The 21,259-nt window shown below is 33.8% G+C and overlaps 2 protein-coding genes across 3 annotated transcripts in view; one reads left to right on the top strand and one right to left on the bottom strand.

The window, feature by feature from the left end:
• Positions 1 to 823: 823 nt before the first annotated feature.
• LOC111383429 (remorin-like) lies at positions 824 to 2,438 on the bottom strand. The gene is made up of 4 exons (XM_023007538.1): positions 1,845 to 2,438; positions 1,554 to 1,722; positions 1,246 to 1,327; positions 824 to 1,152 (listed from the first exon to the last, which is right to left on the bottom strand). The coding sequence occupies exons 1-4, from the start codon at positions 2,005 to 2,007 to the stop codon at positions 961 to 963; spliced, it is 606 nt and encodes a 201-aa protein (XP_022863306.1). The 5' UTR covers positions 2,008 to 2,438; the 3' UTR covers positions 824 to 960.
• A 5,359-nt stretch (positions 2,439 to 7,797) lies between these two features.
• LOC111383428 (SWI/SNF-related matrix-associated actin-dependent regulator of chromatin subfamily A-like protein 1) overlaps positions 7,798 to 21,259 on the top strand; it is an 18,116-nt gene continuing 4,654 nt past the window's right edge. For both annotated transcript variants that reach the window (XR_002700741.1, XM_023007536.1), the window contains exons 1-12: positions 7,798 to 8,218; positions 8,554 to 8,913; positions 10,272 to 10,404; positions 11,164 to 11,339; positions 14,044 to 14,117; positions 14,274 to 14,309; positions 14,392 to 14,482; positions 14,836 to 14,895; positions 15,433 to 15,616; positions 17,079 to 17,278; positions 18,823 to 18,924; positions 19,368 to 19,478. Coding sequence is in view for 1 of the 2 variants with exons in the window: in XM_023007536.1 (XP_022863304.1) it covers positions 7,853 to 8,218; positions 8,554 to 8,913; positions 10,272 to 10,404; positions 11,164 to 11,339; positions 14,044 to 14,117; positions 14,274 to 14,309; positions 14,392 to 14,482; positions 14,836 to 14,895; positions 15,433 to 15,616; positions 17,079 to 17,278; positions 18,823 to 18,924; positions 19,368 to 19,478 (1,893 nt within the window). In the remaining variant the exon portion in view is untranslated. The remainder of the gene's footprint in view (positions 8,219 to 8,553; positions 8,914 to 10,271; positions 10,405 to 11,163; positions 11,340 to 14,043; positions 14,118 to 14,273; positions 14,310 to 14,391; positions 14,483 to 14,835; positions 14,896 to 15,432; positions 15,617 to 17,078; positions 17,279 to 18,822; positions 18,925 to 19,367; positions 19,479 to 21,259) is intronic.

The raw sequence follows: 21,259 nt of genomic DNA, 5'->3' as shown, positions 1-21,259 counted from the left end.
TTGAATGAAATGTGTTTCCCAATTGTAAATCCCCAGTCACCTTTTACCTGTTAGTCTACTGATTTCTACTTGAATCGCCTCCATCTCTCTTCTCTTTTGGTATATCTCATATTTTCATTCAAACTATTTTTCCATTGTTCTTTCTTTTGTTTGTTGTTTTTGAACTTATTATACACTTCTGAATTGTGATTTAAATAGAAAAATAATTGTTTGTGTGCCTAGATCATTAATGAACTTGTTCGTGGTTTGAAAAGAACGAATGACATGGCGTATTGATTCTGTGAAAATGTTAAAGTTCTCTAATTAGTTTGTTTACCTTCCACTTTTTAAAAGTAATTAGGGAATAAAATTCGTTAATTCCCAATAAGTCTGAACTCTATCATTCTTTGTATATCAAATATATCATGTTCAGTCTTTATTTTTCATTTAACTGGCTAGACGAAAGGAGTTTTAACCAAATTATAATAGTAGAATGTGACTTTATCTTTACAAACCGCTATGTAACAATATGAAAGGCAAACAAGAAAATGTAGATAAGAAAAGAAAGATGTATTCGTTCTATTAACATCTTTTAGCAACCAATTTTGAAAATAATTTATTCACGAATTTCATGAGAAATATGGATGTAATTTAACATTATTAACTCTCGTTTAAATTTGTATCTTAATTTGTTTTAAATATATTAGGTAAATCGAGATTAAAATCGAACCAAACTGCGATTCGGTTTGGTATAATTCGAAAAATAAAATGGTTTGGTTGGTTTGAAAAAATTATAAATCGCATGAAGTGATTTGAGTTGAAAATATGAAGCAAACCTCCCAAACTAAACTTCGATCACCCCTAGTTTATCACAGGGGAGAAAAAGGGGTCTTCAAATAAGTACATCTCTACATGATATAATTAAATTATGATTTTATTTTATTTTATTTTTACACAATATAATGAGGCCTCTCATTGGCATTAGAAACAGCACCAGCTGATAGGAGCCTTTCCAGTTGATTTCATTTTTCTTGCTTTTTCTTTCACTATTGAATCTTCATATTTTCTTTTCTCCTCCAATTGTGCTTTTGCTCCAGTAGAAATATGATCAATCCTTGCTAGCTTGTTTTGGTAATGTTTCGAGTTTCTTGACTTTCTCAGTTCCAGTTCATTCTGCATGCATTTTCAATGAATTTTTACTTATAAGCAAATAATTTGTCCAATATCCATATGTAGTGGAAGAAAAAAAAGTGAAAATCAATTAACCTTGTTTCTTTCCATTTGCTGCCTCGCTCTCAGTTTCTTCTCGTTCTCCCAAGCAAGGATGTTCGATCGCATCTTCTGGTATCTGAAACTTACAATTAATTTGTAAGAATAACCGTCATATTTGGTATACACTGCTTGATAGTATTTCATAGTGTGACGGTTGCAGCAGCCAGGTTTTACTTGTAAAAAAGATAACTTCATAGGGGAAAAAAAATTTATGTGAAAAATTTTATTTTTTACATATGGGCCCAGGCGCCCAGCATAAAAGAATTTTAGTCTAGTCTGTTTCGCCCCTGATAAGATTGTACCTTTTGTGAATCTTTTCCAATTGAGATCTTTCCCAAACATCTTCTTTAGTCTCTACATTTCGACGCCCCCTTGAAGTTCCCCTTTGTCTTTGGTTTTCTACAACGGGAGGAGGAGGTCGCCTGAAGGATGTAGTCCTAGTATCTTGTCGAGATGAACTCCATATGGAACCTTCAAAGTATATCAAATATCTTCAATATATATGTGGAACCCTCTTAACATATTGATATTATTGTCCAATCCAACATAACGAAAATGCCCTTATCACGAGAAAATGAGTCGAAGAGACGTACCTGGTTGAGGTGGCCTAAAGAGCTCTTCTTTTCTGTTATTTATATTTCTGAGGTACTGTTTGGTGCTGGCTTCTTCAAGGGAATGTATGGCATGAGCAGAAGCAGCAATTGCAGTTGCAAATTCGCCATCGTCCAAGTAATAATGAGGGTTCGTTGGCCTCATGATCAACAACCTTTTAATCGACTCTTTTATTTATAATCTCGGGAAAATATCACGGAGAATATTATGGTGATGGAAGCCATGAAAAGGAGAAATTCTGGGCTTCTTATGAACAGTAAAAGGGGGACTTTACAAATAAAAATTGTGTGTTAATGTGAATGAAAGAACTGTCGATTCCTTGCCAACAAAAAAGGTGTAACCAGAAGAAAGAATGAACTTTCATTAGATGCTTGTGAACTGCACATTCTGATTCCTTGTTCTAATATTCCTAATTCCTTTGAGTGCATGCCGGGAAATATGTCAAAGAGTATAGAAGAACAATTTGCATTTGATAACAGGAAGTCGATGAAGTCGGTCTCTTTCTTCTCATCTAGGATGGTCAAAAGGAGGAGGGTTAATGAGGGAAAACCACGGAAAACCTGACTTATTTGAATAATCCGGTGACCTACAAATTGTAGAAGTAGGATTTTTGGTAAGAAATAAGCACTTAAATAATACAATTGGATTCCACTTCTTTCTGTGCATAGGAAAAGGAGTTTGTTGGGACGCACAACATGAACTAACATAAAATAACATACGATTTAAGGTGATTCAATTTCAATGTGAGAACTATTGCACCTGGTGACGGTATTTTTTCAAAGAAGAGAACTCAAAAATATGTCTTTAACTTGTGCATTTCTTTATTTTTTCTCTACTATATCACACAAAGTGGCTGTTGGCCATAATATTCTTTACATTGGATGAAAATATATGAGTTTGCTTGAGAGAGATTTTTTCAAACGAAGAATAATTTTTTAAAGAATTTGTGATTAAAAAGTAAAAGAATTTGTGATTAGAAAAGTATGGAATGTGATTGTGTAATTGTGAAAATGAATTTAGAGAGAAATAATTTTGCAAAAAAAAAAAAAAAAACTCACCAATAAATTTTCTCCATTTATTTTATAAACTTTATTAAAGTAAAATATAAATTTAAATCACACTTCCATATATTGTTGGACATGATCTGGTTCGATTCAATTCTAAAGATAATCAAATCAAACTTGAAATTTCGGGTATTTAGTAAGAAAAACCATCGTGACAAATTTAATTATGAAATTGAACGAGTTCGGTTTGGTTCCTGGGCTCCATACAATAATTATATTTGTGTAATATTTACAATAACGTTACATTAATTTAACTAATGATATGTTCAATATTAGCTTTTGAAAAATAACGTAGTCCAATCCTATATATCTTTTGCGCATCTCTTTGTTGATTTCTTCATATATTCGATTGTTAAAATCACAAAAAGATGAAAATAGCGAGTTCATAATAATGAAGAGATCCATAGCCAAGCGTTCAATTCGTATTCTCCAAAACTATAGAAACAGTACTATGATAGAATAATAAATTTGAGTAAAACTTAGATCAATTTAACTAAGTTGGGCTTCGGCTATAAATTAGAAATGAGAAAATTATATTTGAGGTTTATGCTAAATTAATTAGTTAGCAAATTTATTTTTAAAAAATAAAATAAATTTAACTTATTTAAGATAAATAAATATAGAAAATAGCACTACGGTAAAATAATTGATTTGAGCAAAATTTATGTCAATTTGATTAAGTTAGGCTTGAGTTGAGAATTAGAAATAGAAAAATTATGTTTGGTTAACTATAGTTTTGGAAAATTCAAATTAAAAACTCGGCTACACATCTCTTCATTATTGTAAGCTCCTATCTTTATCTTCTTGTAATTTTAACAATAAAGTCTATTAAGAACCCAATAAAAGAGACGCAAAAGATACATAAAATTGGACTACGTTATTTTTTTAAAAGCTAAAATTGAACATAATCATTAGTTGAACTAATGTAGCATTGTTTGTAAATATTACACAAATATAATTATTGTATGGAGCCCAGGAACCAAACCGAACTCGTTCAATTTCATAATTAAATTTGTCACGATGGTTTTTCTTACTAAATACCCGAAATTTCAAGTTTGATTTGATTATCTTTAGAATTGAATCGAACCGGATCATGTCCAACAATATATGGAAGTGTGATTTAAATTTATATTTTACTTTAACACAGTTTATGAACTATTTATAAATTGTTATACAAACAGAATTCATTTGTTATAGTTTCGCACTTGTTTGAGTTTCATTATAATGTCTTTATAGTTTGAAGTCAAATATTAAATTTAACTACAAATTCATAATTACCATTCATCATTATTCACACATATTGTGAAACTCACTATTATTTTTATTACTATTCCACTTTTAAACCACTTATTAAACAAATGCTAAAATGATAACAAATTATTTCTAACTCGTTGCATTTTTCAGAACAAAAGTTTGCCCCTAGTTAGGCTTTTTTTTTTCATCACTGAAAAATACACCGATCATTTTCATGATACCAACACTACGAATCATGAGAATAATAGGGGTTCATTTTAGCCTCATTTTTTGGCAAAATCGATTTTATAATAGTGATTTGTTGGAGAATGTATGATTAAAATGTAGGGCGAAGTTTTAGGTTTATGTATAAAATAATTTTGCCCATGTTTCTCTCCATTTAAAATAAAACTCTTTAAACTCTCGTACTCATTTTCAGCCACCTTTACATTATAAAATATTTTATACGTAAACTCAATTTTTTTCTTATTGTTTAATCACACATTTTTGAAAAACTAATTATTCACAACATCATTATTGTTCAAAATAATGGCCATTAGTTATAGGTTTTATCGGGAGAACGTGCAATTAAAAATGAATTCGAAAAATAAATAAATAATGTAGATCAAACATAGGCTAATTGTTGCGAAACAAATGCCTCAAAAACAAGTGTTATCTAACAGAACATGCTTCTTACGACTAATAATTATTCTCATATTTGGGATCCATTTTAATGTGATGTTGGGAGAAAATGTATTTTTAAATTATGATTTTTGGGAGAATGTGCGATTAAAAGATTTTGAAAAGTTATTGGTTTACCCGAAAAATTATTTTATTGAAAAATGTATGTTTAAAAATAAGAAAGAGAAAAATATATTTTGTAGGCAATGGTGTTCAAACGGTTTGATCCATTAACTCAATTTTTTCTCTCTTTTTGACAATATATTCACACAATAAAATATTTTTGCACGTAAACTCAATATTTTCCCTACTTTTTAATTATACATTCTCTAAAACATCAGTATTCCAAAACTCATTTTTCTGAAAAACTCATTGTAATGAATGTTAAACATAAGCATGATTTTTAGGCTCTATGCTCATTATATCCTAATCCTAACATATATAAAAGAGCAAAAGAAGTGCTAGGACATGTGTTACAAATGTGTATCGTTCTTTGCTATTTATTTGTTTATTTATTTAGTTTTTTGCTCTCATTTCATTAGCTGAAAAGCCCATTGGAAGGAAGCGTGGGGGAGTACCCATTTGCCCTTTGTCAATTCTTCCACTCAACCTACCACTCTTGCACTACTCTTCTTCTTCATCTTTTTCCCTTCTTTCCAAAAATCCAAATAATTGAAATCTGTTTGAATTCTAATTTGCAGAAGAGGGCTTAATTGCACATAATATTGTTTTGGGTTCATCAGTTACTCTTATGTAAGTTACGCACTTTCTTTCTTTCTATCTATTCAGATAGAATCAATCGAATCTGAAAAATTTAATTTAGTCGGGTTTGAACACGGATTGCATTGGTCGGTAGATATTTTTTCGCGAGACTCCGCGCTGCGCATAGATTGCAGTGCGGATTAAATGAATTGCAAGTTTGAATGATTATGGTGAATTTGTTTGTGCAGAAATTATCTATTTCTGTTTTTCTTTCTTTCTTAATTTTTCATTCAACAAAATGATATTTCAATTATGTTATAGTGTTGGATATACTAAGCATTTGGACAAAATTTTGGACGTCGTAGATGTAAAACATTACAGAGCACGAATGCTCAAATGGAAGCCAAACGGTTAAGCAAATTTTGATTACTCAAGATGTATGATTTTTTTTTTTAATGAATTTTGCATTTAATCGCGTTTCTTTAAAAAGAAATTCAAAAGAAACCTTTCCAATAATTCATTAAAATTACATATTCGAGTAGTTGCAGTGTTAGCGTTATAGCCTACAGGAGAATAACTACGCTAGAGCGCTGTGCGGAGAAAGACTGCTCCCCGCTCAGCAGAGACGCGGTAGCTCCGCGCAGTGTGGAGACATCTGGTCTTTGCACATCTCCAAAATTCCTCCCACCCTACTGAAACTTCCTCTACACTTTAACTTTAAAACTTGTAGCTCTCATTTCTTCTTCTCTATGCCTTGCTTCTCAACTTCCTGGTTTTTGGAGAAAATTTAGGATCGGGCTAATTCCTTCGTTTAGGCATTCATTTATGCGTTGTTTCCTTTTTTGGTAAATTTTGTTTTGGTTATATTTTGATCCATTTAAGTTAGATTTGAATTCCGTTTGTTGGAGGATAATCATTAAGATTAGGATTATCAATTTTAGTCATTATCTTTTTTTTTTAAATAATACATTTTATTATTTTTTAATTTGTTCGAATTTTCCTAGGGTTTTCGCTATATAAAGTATTGTAATTAATTGATAGAAATAAAATCTTTCGGGAGTTTTTTTTTATTAAGGTGAGAATTTGGATCATATGATTTTTTACTTGTGATTATAATGCTTTGATTACAATGGCAATGAGAGATCGGGCTTACAATGCTTTGATTACAATGTCAATGAGAGAACGATAGTCATTAGCTCTAAAATTCCTATCCTTACTTATGGTCAAGAGATAGATTGAGGCTTAACTATTTTTTATTTTGTTTTGAACACATTATTGTTATTTCATGAGTTGAAAATTTGATGGAGGACTCATCAATGATATTTATTCAAGGTTAACATTATTTTACGTGTTAAATTTTTTTGATGAAAATTTGCATTTTGATGAAACGATTTCAGCTGACAAGCATGCTCTCATTATTCCACCATTCATGGGTTGGGGAAAGCGAATCCATCCTATGCCATTTTCTGATTCCTTCATGATTGGTAATTTCTTTGAGATTTATTAAAGCAGTTCCCTAATTAATTTGTTAGGATTGAATAGAAGGTTAATTTAACTACTGATGCGGTAGTTCCACCACGCCTGATGGTTCCTAAGAAAGATTTAGCTGTGTATGGGTATGTTATCGTTGTCTGGAAGGAAAGAATGGAGGAATGGACGAAAAAGCATAATGATAAACTTCAAGTAGTGAAGTATCAAGGAGATAAAAGTGGTAACAATGGTGGAGATGAGATGGAAGATCCTGATATACCCAAGTGAATACGCCTGTTTTGTTTCTTTTATCATATGCTGCTTTACAGGATCTGATTTTAGTGCTTTATTTATAAATTATTTTTATGTGCTGTGTTTTGGTCTATCATATTGCATCCTCTTTTCCTTGGATTGGTTTTTTATAACTTTAAACAGATCGAATAATCCATTAACATGATATATGAAAGAAAAGAGTTGAAAAGTAAGTCAATTCCAATCAATTTATGAATATCTTTAAGATTTATAAATGATTTTCTTTCAAATTATTCAACTAACGTGCGTTGCAAGTTCACCCAACTAGTTTCAGTGGAAGTTTGGAAACATCGTGGTTCATACATACAAAGATTATTCATTTCGTATGTTCCCACCTTGACCACCCTTTCCATGAGTGAGCCCAAAGTAAACAGTCTTCCTCCAAATAATGTTACTGGGCCTAGGGAGCTCAATAACCCAATCACGTGCACGGCACGTGCGACTTCTAATCAATTTCCCCCTTCTTCCCCTCCCTCTCGACGTCCATTTCAAATCACTCCTGTTTCAACTTTCAACCCACCCCACAAATGGAACGAACAGTGCAAGATGAAGAGCAAATCACAGAGGAACAAAGAAAACGAGCGGAGGCAAACCGGCTCTCCGCATTGGCCAAGCGCAAGGCCATCCTATCTGAATCCAATAATCGTAATTGGGAGCTCTTCAAGTGTCGTAAAATTTTGCCCGAACCCACCAATTTTACCGCATCCAAACATCCCTTGATTGTAAATACTGTCGGGGCCATTCCTAAGCCCGACCTTCCACCGGAGAAGTTCCGGGCTCGGCTTGAAATTTGTTCACCGGATTCTTTCTCGATCACACCGGTCCCGGTAGAGGGTTTTACGTATCCTGGAGAAGTTGTCTGCTTTGAGAAACTTGCAGATTATATCTCAAGTGTAAGACATTATTTGAATAACTTCGCTCTCTACAGTGTTTATTTACTAAATTTTTAGTGTAATTTTTTTGTGAAATGGGGCTAATCTGTATGAGTTTCGGTTGCCGAGTCCCATTTACTGCTACAAATGCAAACCTAAGTATTTTGTATCACATTCACTCTTGAAGGTTGAAAGCAATTAACAAAATTGGTTCTTTCGTCTTTTCCTTTTCAGAAGGGTATTATTTGTTGTAGTGTGGTGTCTTCATATAGCTGTTTGATCACTCTCACCCCCCCCCCCCCCCCCCCCCCCCCCCCCTCTATTTTTTATTTTTAAATATTTGTATTGCTTTTTAGGCTGTGCCTTCACACTACACCCAAAATACTGGTGGGGGAACGGCTTGCGTTTACAAACTTCAGGATTATGAGTTGGTTTTACGGTCTTTAAAAAGTTCTAAATGTGTTGAATGTGAAGAGATACCGTGGGGAACATTGAATGTTGTTCAGAGGCTTTCACATTCTTTCATTGCGGGGAAATGGATACCATGCAGGCCAGAACATCTACCTGATGAAAAAGTTGATGAATTGATAGCAGAGCTTCCAAAATCATTGCTGGATGCTCTTTTTCCTTTTCAACTTGAAGGTGTTCGTTTTGCACTACGAAGGGGTGGTCGGTGTCTAATTGCAGATGAAATGGGGCTTGGGAAGACCCTCCAGGTAATAATCAAACTGTCGCAGCATTGACACCTGTAGAAACCTGAACATTATTTGTAGCGTCATGTTGGTTTCATAGTTTTTCATTTCTTATTGTTCTCATTTATGTATGTTTTGCAATTATAAATAAGAAATACATATGATGAGTAGTGAAGAATCAAGAAAAAGGAAATCTTGTGGGGGCATTATCAAACAAGTAGTATTTTTTTTTCTCTCTCTCTATAGTGACTTGATTCCAGAGAGATGCAATAGCGTTAGGATGCGGTAGCAATATTGCTGAGAAATTCAGTGGTTGGTTCTATGGATAATTGCAAGAAATAGTTTGGACATGGAAAACATAAAAATAGATGTAGGAAATAACATAATCATATAAATAAAAAAATTGAGAAGCGCAATCTTATTCGAATTACGTATTAATTTCATAATGTGATTAACCAGCAATATTTATTGGAGAATAGTGAAATCCTGAAGAAAAGTAGTTAGAATAGCACACTCTTTGTTATGTAAATTATATTCAACAGAGGATATTCTAGAGTTCAAACCGGTAACAAATGGTGGGTGATTCTAGCCCTTCATGTCATTGAACAATGGGTCCTTCGAAGAATTTTAGAAGAATCCAAAAAATTAGTTGATCTGTAAGAAGGAATTGCAAGTATTCTTTAGAATTTTCTCAAAGAGCGTCGTAAAGATCCTCCCTAGGGATTGGCCAGTATTTGACTCGTAGCCAGTACAAGTTGGGGATGAAAAATTACACCATATATATTCTGCTTCCAACTTGTTTCTGGAAATTCCTCATTTTTATATGTTTTCTATCAGCGTTTCTGGAAAGGAAATGTGCATGCATCCTAAATATTACATTCTTTTGGGCCACTATAATGCGTTCTATGGCTGGATGCCATTTTTATCTTCCTGAGGCTTCTTCCCAAGCTTTAGGTTACTTCTCTTAACTGCATAACATTGAAAGCTTCTTAGATGGATAATAGACAGCTTCATCACCAGTGATCATGTATAACTACTGGATTTGGTGGTAAATTAATTCCTCTCACATGAGCTACATGCTTAACTGTTAATTTCACTACGATATGCAAGGAATCTATATACCCAAGGAGCAGAACATTCTGTAATTAATTCTCTCCTGTATTTTGCTATCATGCAAAGTAAATATTAGGATACATTCTAGCCTGCATGTAGAGCATACACATACTGTTTCTCTCTCTGTGTTTGTGAGTGTTTGTTTGTCCCTTATTTTTCTCCTTTCTTTCAAAGGTTATCAAATTCATACAGCATGATTTGACTCGTCTTTGCACTGTGTACAAATGTTTCACAACAATTTCTCAATACAATGCTTAATTGTTTCACAGGCTATTGCAATTGCTGGGTGTTTCCTGAACGAAGGTTCCATACTGATTGTTTGCCCAGCAATTTTGAGGTATTCATGGGCAGAAGAATTGGAACGTTGGTATCCAAATATTGTGCCTTCTGATATCCATCTTGGTATGGATATTTAAAAGTCATTTGCCTTCTCCTTTTTTCCTAAAAAAATTAAAAGTGGGAGTGGTGTGGGCTTAGTGAAACTGCTGTCTGTTAATCATTATTTTTTATTTATGTTAGAGTAATTATTTATTTATTTATTTATTTTTTTGTTATGAACGGCACTTTATAGAACTTTGCTTTCATACTTCTGCATATCATATGATAATTGATAAGGTAGTAACTGCTGAAGCATTTTTTTTTTTTTGTTAATGCTCAGTTCATTATTTCCTGACTCGATTTTTGAGGGAAGGATCAGTTAGTGATATTTGTCTTTCTTGTACCTCTTTTCATTCTTTGTCCTTTTCTGTTCCTTTCCTTTTTCTTTTAATAGTTCAGCTTGGATGGGGTCAATGGACGTATGATAATTGGGACGCAGATATTCCGAAACACGTATGTTTTCCAATAACAAGAAAGTATCAACAATGTTTATTAACAAGAAAGAACTGTTGCATGTGTGTTATCGAAACCTTTAGTTTTACATTGGTTGCTCTGGGACAATGGGTGAGATCTGGGCAAGACTTGAATCACTCATCTTTAGTTTTAACATCTCTAAGCTCCCTAGCTTCGCCACATAGATAAATATTGCCAAGCATCACATATCAGTAATTTTTATTCTTCATAATATGTTTATAGTCAAGCTAATTTATATACTTGCTAGTTCATTTTAGCTTTCATGAATTTTTAGCTCGAACTTTTGATGCTTCACTTTTCTCCTTTCAGTTTTTTGTCATCAAGATAACCCTGCACATTTGATGAAATGTCCCAGAGTCGTGGTTATCTCTTATTCGATGCTTCGTCGTTTACGGATGTCCATTTTGGAGCAAGAATGGGTTACCCTAATAGTTGACGAATCGCATAATCTACGTTGTACAAAAAAATCATCAGAACGAGATGAGGTACTGGAATTTTCTCATTTTGTGATCGAACATAGTTCATCACATGAATATGTTGGATCACTTGATTCAAAAACTTAAGCTGTTGGATAAGATCTCATGTATTTTCTTGACCATGCCCCCTTATGTGTAGGCGGTATTTACTCTTTCCCATCAAAGTCTAACACGTGGACCATTTATTTGAATGGGTAGTGGCTGACTTGAACCATGATGTTTGTTATTTTGATACCATGATGAACCATTTGATTTAAAAGCTTAAGTTGTTAGATATCTGTCATTTAAAAATTATCTTCAGTAAAACCTGGATATATATAGTCAACCTTCTACTTGAATGCATGTGCCTGCGTGTATTGCAACTAGTAGAAATCAAACATTTGGGCGTAGATTTGAAGAACTGGGATTGGAAGCACCTCTAGAGAACCTATTTTTCAGAATTATGGTTTATATATTTATTAAGTAATGAATACTGTATAAAATATGAATGAGAATAGTTAATTTTGTATAGGTATTCAAGTTATTAGAGATGTGCTCATTGTCCTTCCCCGTAATGGAATTGTAGCACAACTCAATCTAACTGGATCTACATGTAAAAAGTGTGAACCGACCACAGATTTTTGTTTGGTTCCCATCTAAATCTGGTTCTTGAACAATATTGTCACCCTGAGACTGAAGTGGTATGTCGGATTGGTGAACTAGACCTTTTTTTGATCGATGGAGTAAAGAGTTAACTCATTAAACTGTCAACCTGTTTTGATGGTGTACATACTTTAAGGGAGGTAGACTTACTCTCATTAAATCTACTCTCTCCAATCTCCTTACTTACTTTTTGTCATTGTTCCCCATTCCGATTGCAGTGGCAAAGAGATTAGAGAGACTTCAAAAAGAATTTGTGGGCAGGGTTGGGAGAGGTGAGGAGATTCCATTTGGTCAATTGGGGAGTTGTTTGTTTGCCGATGATGATGGGGGGTCTTGGGGTGAGGAGCCTTGTGTTATTCAATAAGGCCTTATTAGGCTAGTGGTTGTGGCGATTTGGAGTGGAGAGGGAAAGCTTTAGGAGAGAAATAATTAGGGCGAAGTATGGTGTGACGGAGGGGGGATGGTGTACATTTGAGGATCGTGGTTCTTATGGGGTGAATTTGTGGAGGTATATCCGATGGGGATGGAGTACTTTTTTGGACAAACCGAAATTTGTGGTCGGAAATGCTAATAAGATTAAATTTTGGGATGATTGTTGGTGCGGAGATCAACCGCTGAAGGAGAGATTCCCTTCCTTGCATCACATTGTCTCAGTGTCCACTGCTATGGTGAGTGATCTCTTAGACATTTATAATGGGAGCTATAGCTGGAATATTATTTTTTGGAGGGATCTTCAGGATTGTGAATTGGAAGATTATTCGCTGTTTATGACCTTTTTACATGAGGCACAAATTCGGGTTGGAGAGAGGGATTGCATCAGGTAGAGGACAGCACAGGATGGCATTTTTTCAGTTCGCTTGTGCTTTGGTTCCCTCATGGGATGTGTGAATAATTTATTCCCCTGAAAGTTGGTGTGATAGTGTAAATTGCCTCCTCGGGTGGCATTCCTATTGTGGACAGTTGTGAGAGGACAGGTCTTAACGGTGGATAATCTTCGACGTAAAGGCTTTTACGCAACCGAGTGGTGTTATATGTGCAAGAAGGATGGGGAGACGATTGATTATTTGTTCATTCATTGTGATGGTGTACGTTGGATTTGGAACAGTATACTTAGTTTTCAATCTATGGATTTGGTGATGCCTCGTCGTATTGAGGACGTGATACGGGCATGGCGGAGAAAATTTCGTGATAAGGATAGCAAATTAGCATGGCACCTTATCCCGGGTTGCATTGTATGGTGCGTGTGGAGAGAAAGGAACAATCGTTGCTTTGAAGACCAAACAAAGACAAGAGAGCAGATAAGAGAAACATTTTACTTTACCTTGTATTCTTGGTTTAATGCTGTCGCTAGAAATCCTGTAGATGGGTTGCCTAATTTCATGTTGTTCCTTAATGGCTTAAAATGATTGTACACTCCCCGTGTATTCTCTTTTAAGTAATAAAATTATTTTATTACTTATCAAAAAAAAAAAAAAAAAATCTCAACTTAATGGATGTAGGATTTGGGTAAGTATTGAGTAAAAAATTAAATTAAATTGTCACTGTGAGCGAAATTCTAACCCTCTTTGATTGGAAAAGTGGAGAAGGATAATTTCAAGAATAATGTTGAGCCAATAGTTTTAACCTTTAATCTCAGATAATTATATTATTTTTGATGGAAACCATTTATTTTCTTATTTTGTTCTCTTATTTTCATCTGGAAGATGAACCACAGGTGAGGGAAAACTTTCAAGAAAACTTTTAACAATTCTTCTCTTCCGCCTCCTATAGTCCAAACTTGACATTATGTTAGCCACTATGATGGGTGCGATTCCATTTTGTGATCTGAAATTATTCTGGATGTGGTGAATAGAGTGATATCCACCAAAGAATATGGTTGTGGCTGTTTATTATTGGTAATTGCTTGGAGTTCGTACCTTAATTTTGGTAGAATACTTACATGTTATCGGGATATGCGAATTGTATTCTTTGCATTTGAATGTTCCCTTATATTTATTACCTTTTCATGGGAAACTTTTATTTAAAAATCATATTGGTTGCCTATTCTAAAATCTCTTCCATTATTTGGCAGCTAAATGCTGTGCTTGATGTTGCTATGAAGGTCGAGCATCTTATTCTACTATCAGGGACTCCCTCTTTGTCAAGGTTGAGCTGAAATCGTCTTATATGTGAATGGATACCTACTAATGAACAGAGTTCTTATATGATATAATCTCCTCATATTTTTCCCTGATTTTCTGCATTGATGTTTAAATATGATTTCATGCTAATCCCAGTTGTGTCTTTCCTAGGAGATAATAGGCCTTATGACATTTTTCATCAAGTAAATATATTGTGGTAAGTACCAGTTTATCTTTTATCATACTGAGTTATGGTTTATTTTTTATATTTCCTGACAGTTCTTATTCGTTCACGCTAGGCCGGGTTTGCTAGGGAACACCAAATATGAATTTGCAAAATCCTACTGTTCTGTCAAATTTATCCGGGGTTGTCAAGGAAAAGTCTTCCAGGTAAGTTGTAGGCTGCTTCTCACTGCAGAGTATTTTGTGAAGGGGCTCACAGTTTTTGATTTCATTGAATTGAATCTGCCAATTAAAAAGAAGATTGCATTATGTTTTCCCCTCCTGATTTTTCTCAAAAATTTGGCTTTTGTCTCATGATTGATCACCCAATTACTGATTTTTGGTTGTTGCTTTAAAAAAGCTCAACATTAGCGCCCCCCGCCCCCAAAAGAAAAACGTTCTTACGATTGATCGATGCAAATGTTGGCATTTTGAGGAAATTTCTGATGTTGAAATCTTTCTTGAATTCTATTAGGCAATGATAGTTTCTTTTGAAATGCATTACTATTTCATCTTTCTAGGATTTCTCGAAGGGGATTCGTCTAGAGGAGTTAAATGTTCTATTGAAGCAAAGTGTTATGGTATGTTTTTATTATTACTCTTCCATCTATGCTTGTTCTATACTACTATTCAATGTATGCGCTACCTTTTAATATGGTTAAAAATCTTTATCATTGTAGTGATGTCAGGTTAGTTATGAAATCACATCCATGTTCTACTGGAGTGTCTAGCATAACTTCACAGTGAATAATGGACTGTAGTTCTCGAAGAAGTTGTTTTAGTCGATTTTAATTTTCTAGGAATGTTGTTTTATTACAGAACTTAGCTCTACCAGTACTGTAGTTTAATGTTTATTCAGGGGGGTCTTCAAAATCCTAATAATGTCTATCCATGCAACAAACGTATCTGATGTTGTTGAGTTATCTTCTGACATAGTAATGCATATCTAACTGAAGTGGCTGTTAAATTAATTTCATAATTTTTGTTGACTAACAGGACAATCAATTATTGTTTAGTGGGAATTGCAATGTAGATTTCATATTTTTCAGCGTTCTGTTTCTCTTTATTTTCCTCTCTAATGTTATGTTTTATGCTATTATTTTGATATCATGCTGCAGATTAGACGATTAAAGGAGCAAGTTTTGCTGCAGTTGCCACCCATGCGTCGACAAATTATAAGACTGGTATTAAGGAAATCTGATATTAGTTCAGCAAAGGAAACTTTAGAAATGGGAAATGACAATGCTTTCTCACACAATGATGATGAAAATGGACCGACTGAACATCCTGATGAAGTTCTAGGTACCCAGATGCTTTATGACTGAATATTATTCCGTGTTTGGAACTATTTCATGCCTGGATAACGGTGCTTGTGTTCAATAGCGTGGACACTTAAGGGCGCGTTTGGTTTACGTTTCTGTTTTCCGTTTTCAACTTTGAATTCATTTTCTGTTTTCTGTTTTGAGAGATTATTTTAAGGTACAGAAAAAAGTGTTTGGTTTGTCATTCCGAAAACTGTTTCTCAAAACAAAAAAAAATTAAAAAACATGTTTGGTTTCAAAACTTTAGAAATAGTTTTATGACATTTTGGACTTTGGAGGAGCATGGGAAGAGAGAGATAGAGAGAGGGGTATTTGTGTTTGAGTAAGTTTTGTGTGATTTTATTGATTATTTTAATTTGGAAAATTTTTAAGCTCATTTTTCTTGTTTTGAGTTTTTTGAGTGTTTTCAAGGATATATGTATTTGAGTAAGTTTTGTGTGATTTTATTGATTATTAATTTGGAAAATTTTTAAGCTCATTTTCCTTGTTTTGAGATTTTTGAGTGTTTTCTCAAAACATTAAAAGGTTATTTTGATTTTTATGTTATAAAACTTTCCTTGTTTTTAAAATCGCATTTTTGAAAATAACATACCAAACACGTTTTAAGTGTTTTCGAAAACTGAAAATGGCCTCAAAATGACAAACCAAGCGCACTTTAATAATCTGTTAATGTTTTTCAGTTTCATCCTTCAACTAATCTTTTCAATTGGATTGCTTTCTATTAAGTCCCCAAGTTTCCCTGTACACTAACTGCATTGCTTAGAAGTTCTTCTCCTCATCTATAGAGAAGCAATATTTAAATCTATTTGCGACATTTATACAAAGGAAGCAGAATACAATATTTCCTGCTTCGAATCGTTGACTATTAAGATGGTAGAATGCTTATTTTTGTTATTATTTGTTGCAGCATTGAGTTGCTTGGTTGTTGGAGTATTTAGTTGGTTTTTATATAATTGCAGAGAAAAATAATACACTGAACCAAGTAGAGACTCGTTATTTTTGAAAATTGTGAGTTGTGAACTTGTACAACACACTGGGTTTGGGGTTTGATTACCATCTTTGTACCATCATGATGGCGTCTTCTTAAAGTTTGAACTCTTCATCAGATTGTCTATCCATGAGCTGTAGTGTTCAAAAGGTTGGCAAATGATTCTTGAAACTGCAATACTGATCTTATTAGCTCCTGAATTTAAAACTCGATCAGATCTGAGACTGATGGAATACTGAAACTAGCAAACAATGATATTATTTAATTTCATGGAAATTATTGATTTTCTCTGGCTACATAAGATATACTAAATTTTTTTTGAGCTAATTAAAAATTTCTGCATTGTATCATCAAAGTGTATTTTCACAGGTTACCCAGGTTAACAACCATCTTTAAGCTTGCAGTTTTTTCCATGTTCCGGTAGTTAATTCAAATATATGATCTGTCCTTCCAGAGAATGATGGTAAGGACAAATCTTCAAAGCATGTCCCTGATCAAGCACTTGGTATAGCTAAAATTCCTGGGTTTCTTGAGTGGCTCTCTATACATCCAATCATAGCAGAGTTTGATGAGCAGGAAAACATGGAATTATGTCCCAGATCCCATAAAATGATAATATTTGCTCATCATCATAAAGTTCTTGATGGAGTACAGGTGAGAAACACATTTTATCTTATTTTTAAGCGAGGAATCTAGGACCGATAAGTTTTATCTTCAAATTTAGCTTTTGTTGCGTGTTTCAACATATGGCTTCCAAGTATCTGTTAGCTGTTTTTTTAATTCCAGTTTTGCCTCTAAAAGATGGAAGATGATAAAGGGATATCTTAACCTCCTTTTTGTCTGCTCCTAGCTATCTTAGAAATCTGAGATGAAGATATTGTTTCCAACTTTGTTTTTTGTTATGTATATTCTTCTGTTTCCGCTTTCTTCTCATGTACAGTTGTAATTTCCGAAGTTTTGTGCCATATATAAGACCACTATACCCATGGTGTCACTAATAAAGAACTTCAAATACTGGAAAATTGATGATATAACGTGGATGTCAATCTTTGCTATTCTCTCAATGGTTGGATATATGTGACTTCAGTAAGGCTAAGTCTAACAGCGCACTAGGTTGACTAGATAATATATGTTACCCAGTGCCACAATGTATACTGGTGTTTCTTCTTGTACAATTGTTAAACAAAGATCAAATGCTTATCAGTCTCTAAAAGATTGGTCCTGGAATTGGAACATTAGAAAGTCGGATCATTTCAGAAGGAGAATTGATTTTGGAACATCATGAAATAGAAAATAAACTAAGTTAGATCTAGGAGATGAGGTAATGCTAAATATTGGCTTATACTTTTTCTGGTTCCCAAAGGATATAATCAAGCAAATGCAGATGGGACCAATAGTAGGAAAGGTAGAGAGGGGTTGGGTTAGGAGAAGGTTGGCTGCAGGAAATTTTGGGGACCAAGCAAATTTTGATGAAGACCCTCTATTGTAGGTTTACTGTATTATCATTGGGATTTACAAAGCATATCATTAATAAAATAATCACTTAGCCTCACCAAGCAAGTTTTGAGGAAGACCCTCTATTGTAGATATTATTAAAACGATCACTTTGCCTCGGTACATCATTAGCATGTCCAATAGGATGCCATGGAACTTGTTGTACTTGAAAGTAGAAGGTGAAAAACTCGTGATACAAACTATTGAGGTGGGCTAAGATGGAATGTTGGAATAAAAGTATAAAACTTATTTCGTTCCAAATTTGAATAATATCAACCTTTTATTGGAAAATAATTCTCCAAGTTTTTTTCTTGAGAGGTCATCATACAGTTATAAATCGTATTGGTTCTTTCTCACGATCATATCTTTCTTTTTGTGTTTCTCCCAAGTAATGTGTGGATTATGATGCCTGTTCTGCCTATTAGTAGTATGAGAGATGCTCTACATCACCAGTAATAACGTGTCCCTACTTTTTTTTATGATAAACCATCCTGATTATCATACTAAGGTGCACTAATGGAGTGCTGCTGGTTTACTTTGGTTATGCATAAACAATTGGCTCATGTTTTTCTAGTTTTCAAAAGGGAGAACCAAAAAGAAAGTTAACCTTAAATGGACTTTTGTATGGCATATCATTTCTCTACTGTTAATATCTTTAAATTTTTGTGGTAATTGCACCTTTAACACATTCGGCAACTTCACAGGAATTTCTATGTGAGAAAGGAATACAGTTTGTTCGTATTGATAGCCGTATAGTTGGTAGCGACAGGCAGTCAGCTATTCAGTCTTTCCAGTCATCAATAGAGGTTTGCACATGTTCTCACCTTCTTCAAAGAAATTTGATATTCCATTTTTTTTTTTCACTTTGTTAATTGCAGCATGTTTGGCTAAGCTTATACGATTTTTTTCTGTCTTATTTCGTAAGTAAGCGCATGCGTTTTGCCATAAGAAACCAAGAATTAGATTCTTAAACGCTTATCCTAACATGATAACATGGCTTATTTTTAGCTTTTGCAAGATTTGAATATTAATTCCGTTTTTTAGCATGTTCACTTGCCTGAATACTCTAGAAAAGTGAAATTAGATTTTCAGGCTGAAAAGGTATGGGTATAAAATATTAATATCCAGAGATACAAATCTTGGCATTAAAATCCCATTTAACTTTTATCAGATTAAAAGGTATGGGTATAAAATATTAACATCCAGATATACAAATCTTGGCGTTAAAATCCCATTTAACTTTTATCAGATTAAAATCGCGTTGATTGGCATCCTTGCTGGGGGATCTGGACTAAACTTAACATCAGCAGAGAATGTTGTCTTCTTGGAGTTACCCAAGAGACCATCCGAGATGCAGCAGGTATCCTTATTTCACCTTTTTCTTAGTCTTATCTATTTCAGAAGCTCTATGATCATTCTGTGGAGGTTATTGAATTTGTATCTGTTGTGGTTAGATTGTTAGTGTTAAGCTATTAATATATATTGTTGTCCTATGAAAGTTCTCGTGTTAATGGCAGAGGGATATTGTCATATAGATGGGTTGCCCAATTTTATGTCCTTTTTTTCGGATTTGAATTGCTAATATACTTCCTGTGTATTACGGCTTGATTAAAAAAATATTTGATTACCTTTCAAAAAAAAAATATTGTCATAAATATGTGAGAACTTTTGAAGGTGATCTTTATGTTAAAAATATGATTTGTTTGATGCCAATTTATTGAAAAGAAATATCAACTAGTTGGCAGGTTCTCTAAGGCCCTGTTTGGTCTTCATTTTTCCAAAACTCATTTTCAAACCGTACATTCTCCCATAAAATAATTTTACGCATAAACCCAATTTTATTTTTAATTTTTTAAGCACACATTCTCCAAAAAATCACCATTCCAAAGCACATTTTCCTTAAAAATGGGGTCAAACAAGGGCTAAATCTCTCTTTTTTGGTTGCTGATGTTGCTCGAGCTCAGTTTGTTCTAGATCAGTCCTTAACTCCTATTTTAATTAGAGAGTTCATAACTTCATATAGCAAGGCATCATCCTTTTGTCAGATGGACCACCTAGTGACTGTGTTTGCTTTATGGGTAAGATGGCTTGTGAATGAATGTCTCATATGCCTTCCTGTCATATCCTCTGCTGGATACCAAATATACGGGGAATGATAGTTGCAATGATGTATATACTAAGCAACCTAACATCCTCTATCAGTGGCTATCTTATAGCCACTACAAAATGGTTATCTTCGCAGAGCTGTGATGTTTGCGTAAGTCACTGAGATGTTTGCAAAAGGGTGAGGTGTTTCTATTTACATAATAATTTGCCCACATGGTCGAATAATGATTCTCTTTGGGAACCATAACCATTTGAAGCTAATAATAATCATGGGTAAATAATAATTAATCTAATGGAAGGAAAGCTGTACTGTTTAGAATAATGAAAATTATTGTTTAACAGGCTAAAACATCAATATTTATAAAGGTGTAATCGAGAAATTGATGCATTTTTCTTTCATGAGGCGACATGCAAGCCTCAAGGTGTTTTGAGGCATAAGTCTCACTGTGAACCAAAAAAATTAATAAAATGCAAAATAAACTCATAATAAATCATAAATAACTTTTATAATTCATAATAGTACAATTTAAAGTGTGCAAACGAACAAAAGAAAAATCTGTAAAATAAAAACAAAGCTATTATATTAGCTGATGGGGCATGTAGACTATTCCGAAAGTGAGTCTATTAGTGGGCAACATGCTATTATCAAAATGACACAATTAGAATTTTATATTTTGTGGACACACCTAAAGCAAAGTAAATATGCCTTGAGAAAAGAGTGCGTGCTTCACAAACCTTGAGGCAGTGTTGTGAGGCGTGTGCCTCAAACAATTAAGTCATATGCCTCCAAAAAATGCCTCACAGCCAGCATGTTAATGCTTTTTTTGCTCGCTTCACTCTGAGGTGGGCCTCAGTTGGGTTTTGTAAGCCCTTCAAAGCATATATTCTTAGCAAATGATATATTTCATTTCAGATGGAAAAATTATGTTTATTTGTAAAAATTTATATAAATTAGTTGACCAGTTTACAATAAATTATTGTTTAGCAGTAGCCAAACAAAATTGTATATTAAATGGAGTTTTTTTGGGTGGGGGG

This window comes from Olea europaea, unplaced genomic scaffold, assembly GCF_002742605.1.
Source record: "Olea europaea var. sylvestris unplaced genomic scaffold, O_europaea_v1 scaffold2689, whole genome shotgun sequence".
Lineage (NCBI taxonomy): Eukaryota > Viridiplantae > Streptophyta > Magnoliopsida > Lamiales > Oleaceae > Olea > Olea europaea.
This window is presented reverse-complemented; position numbering and strand designations above follow the sequence as displayed.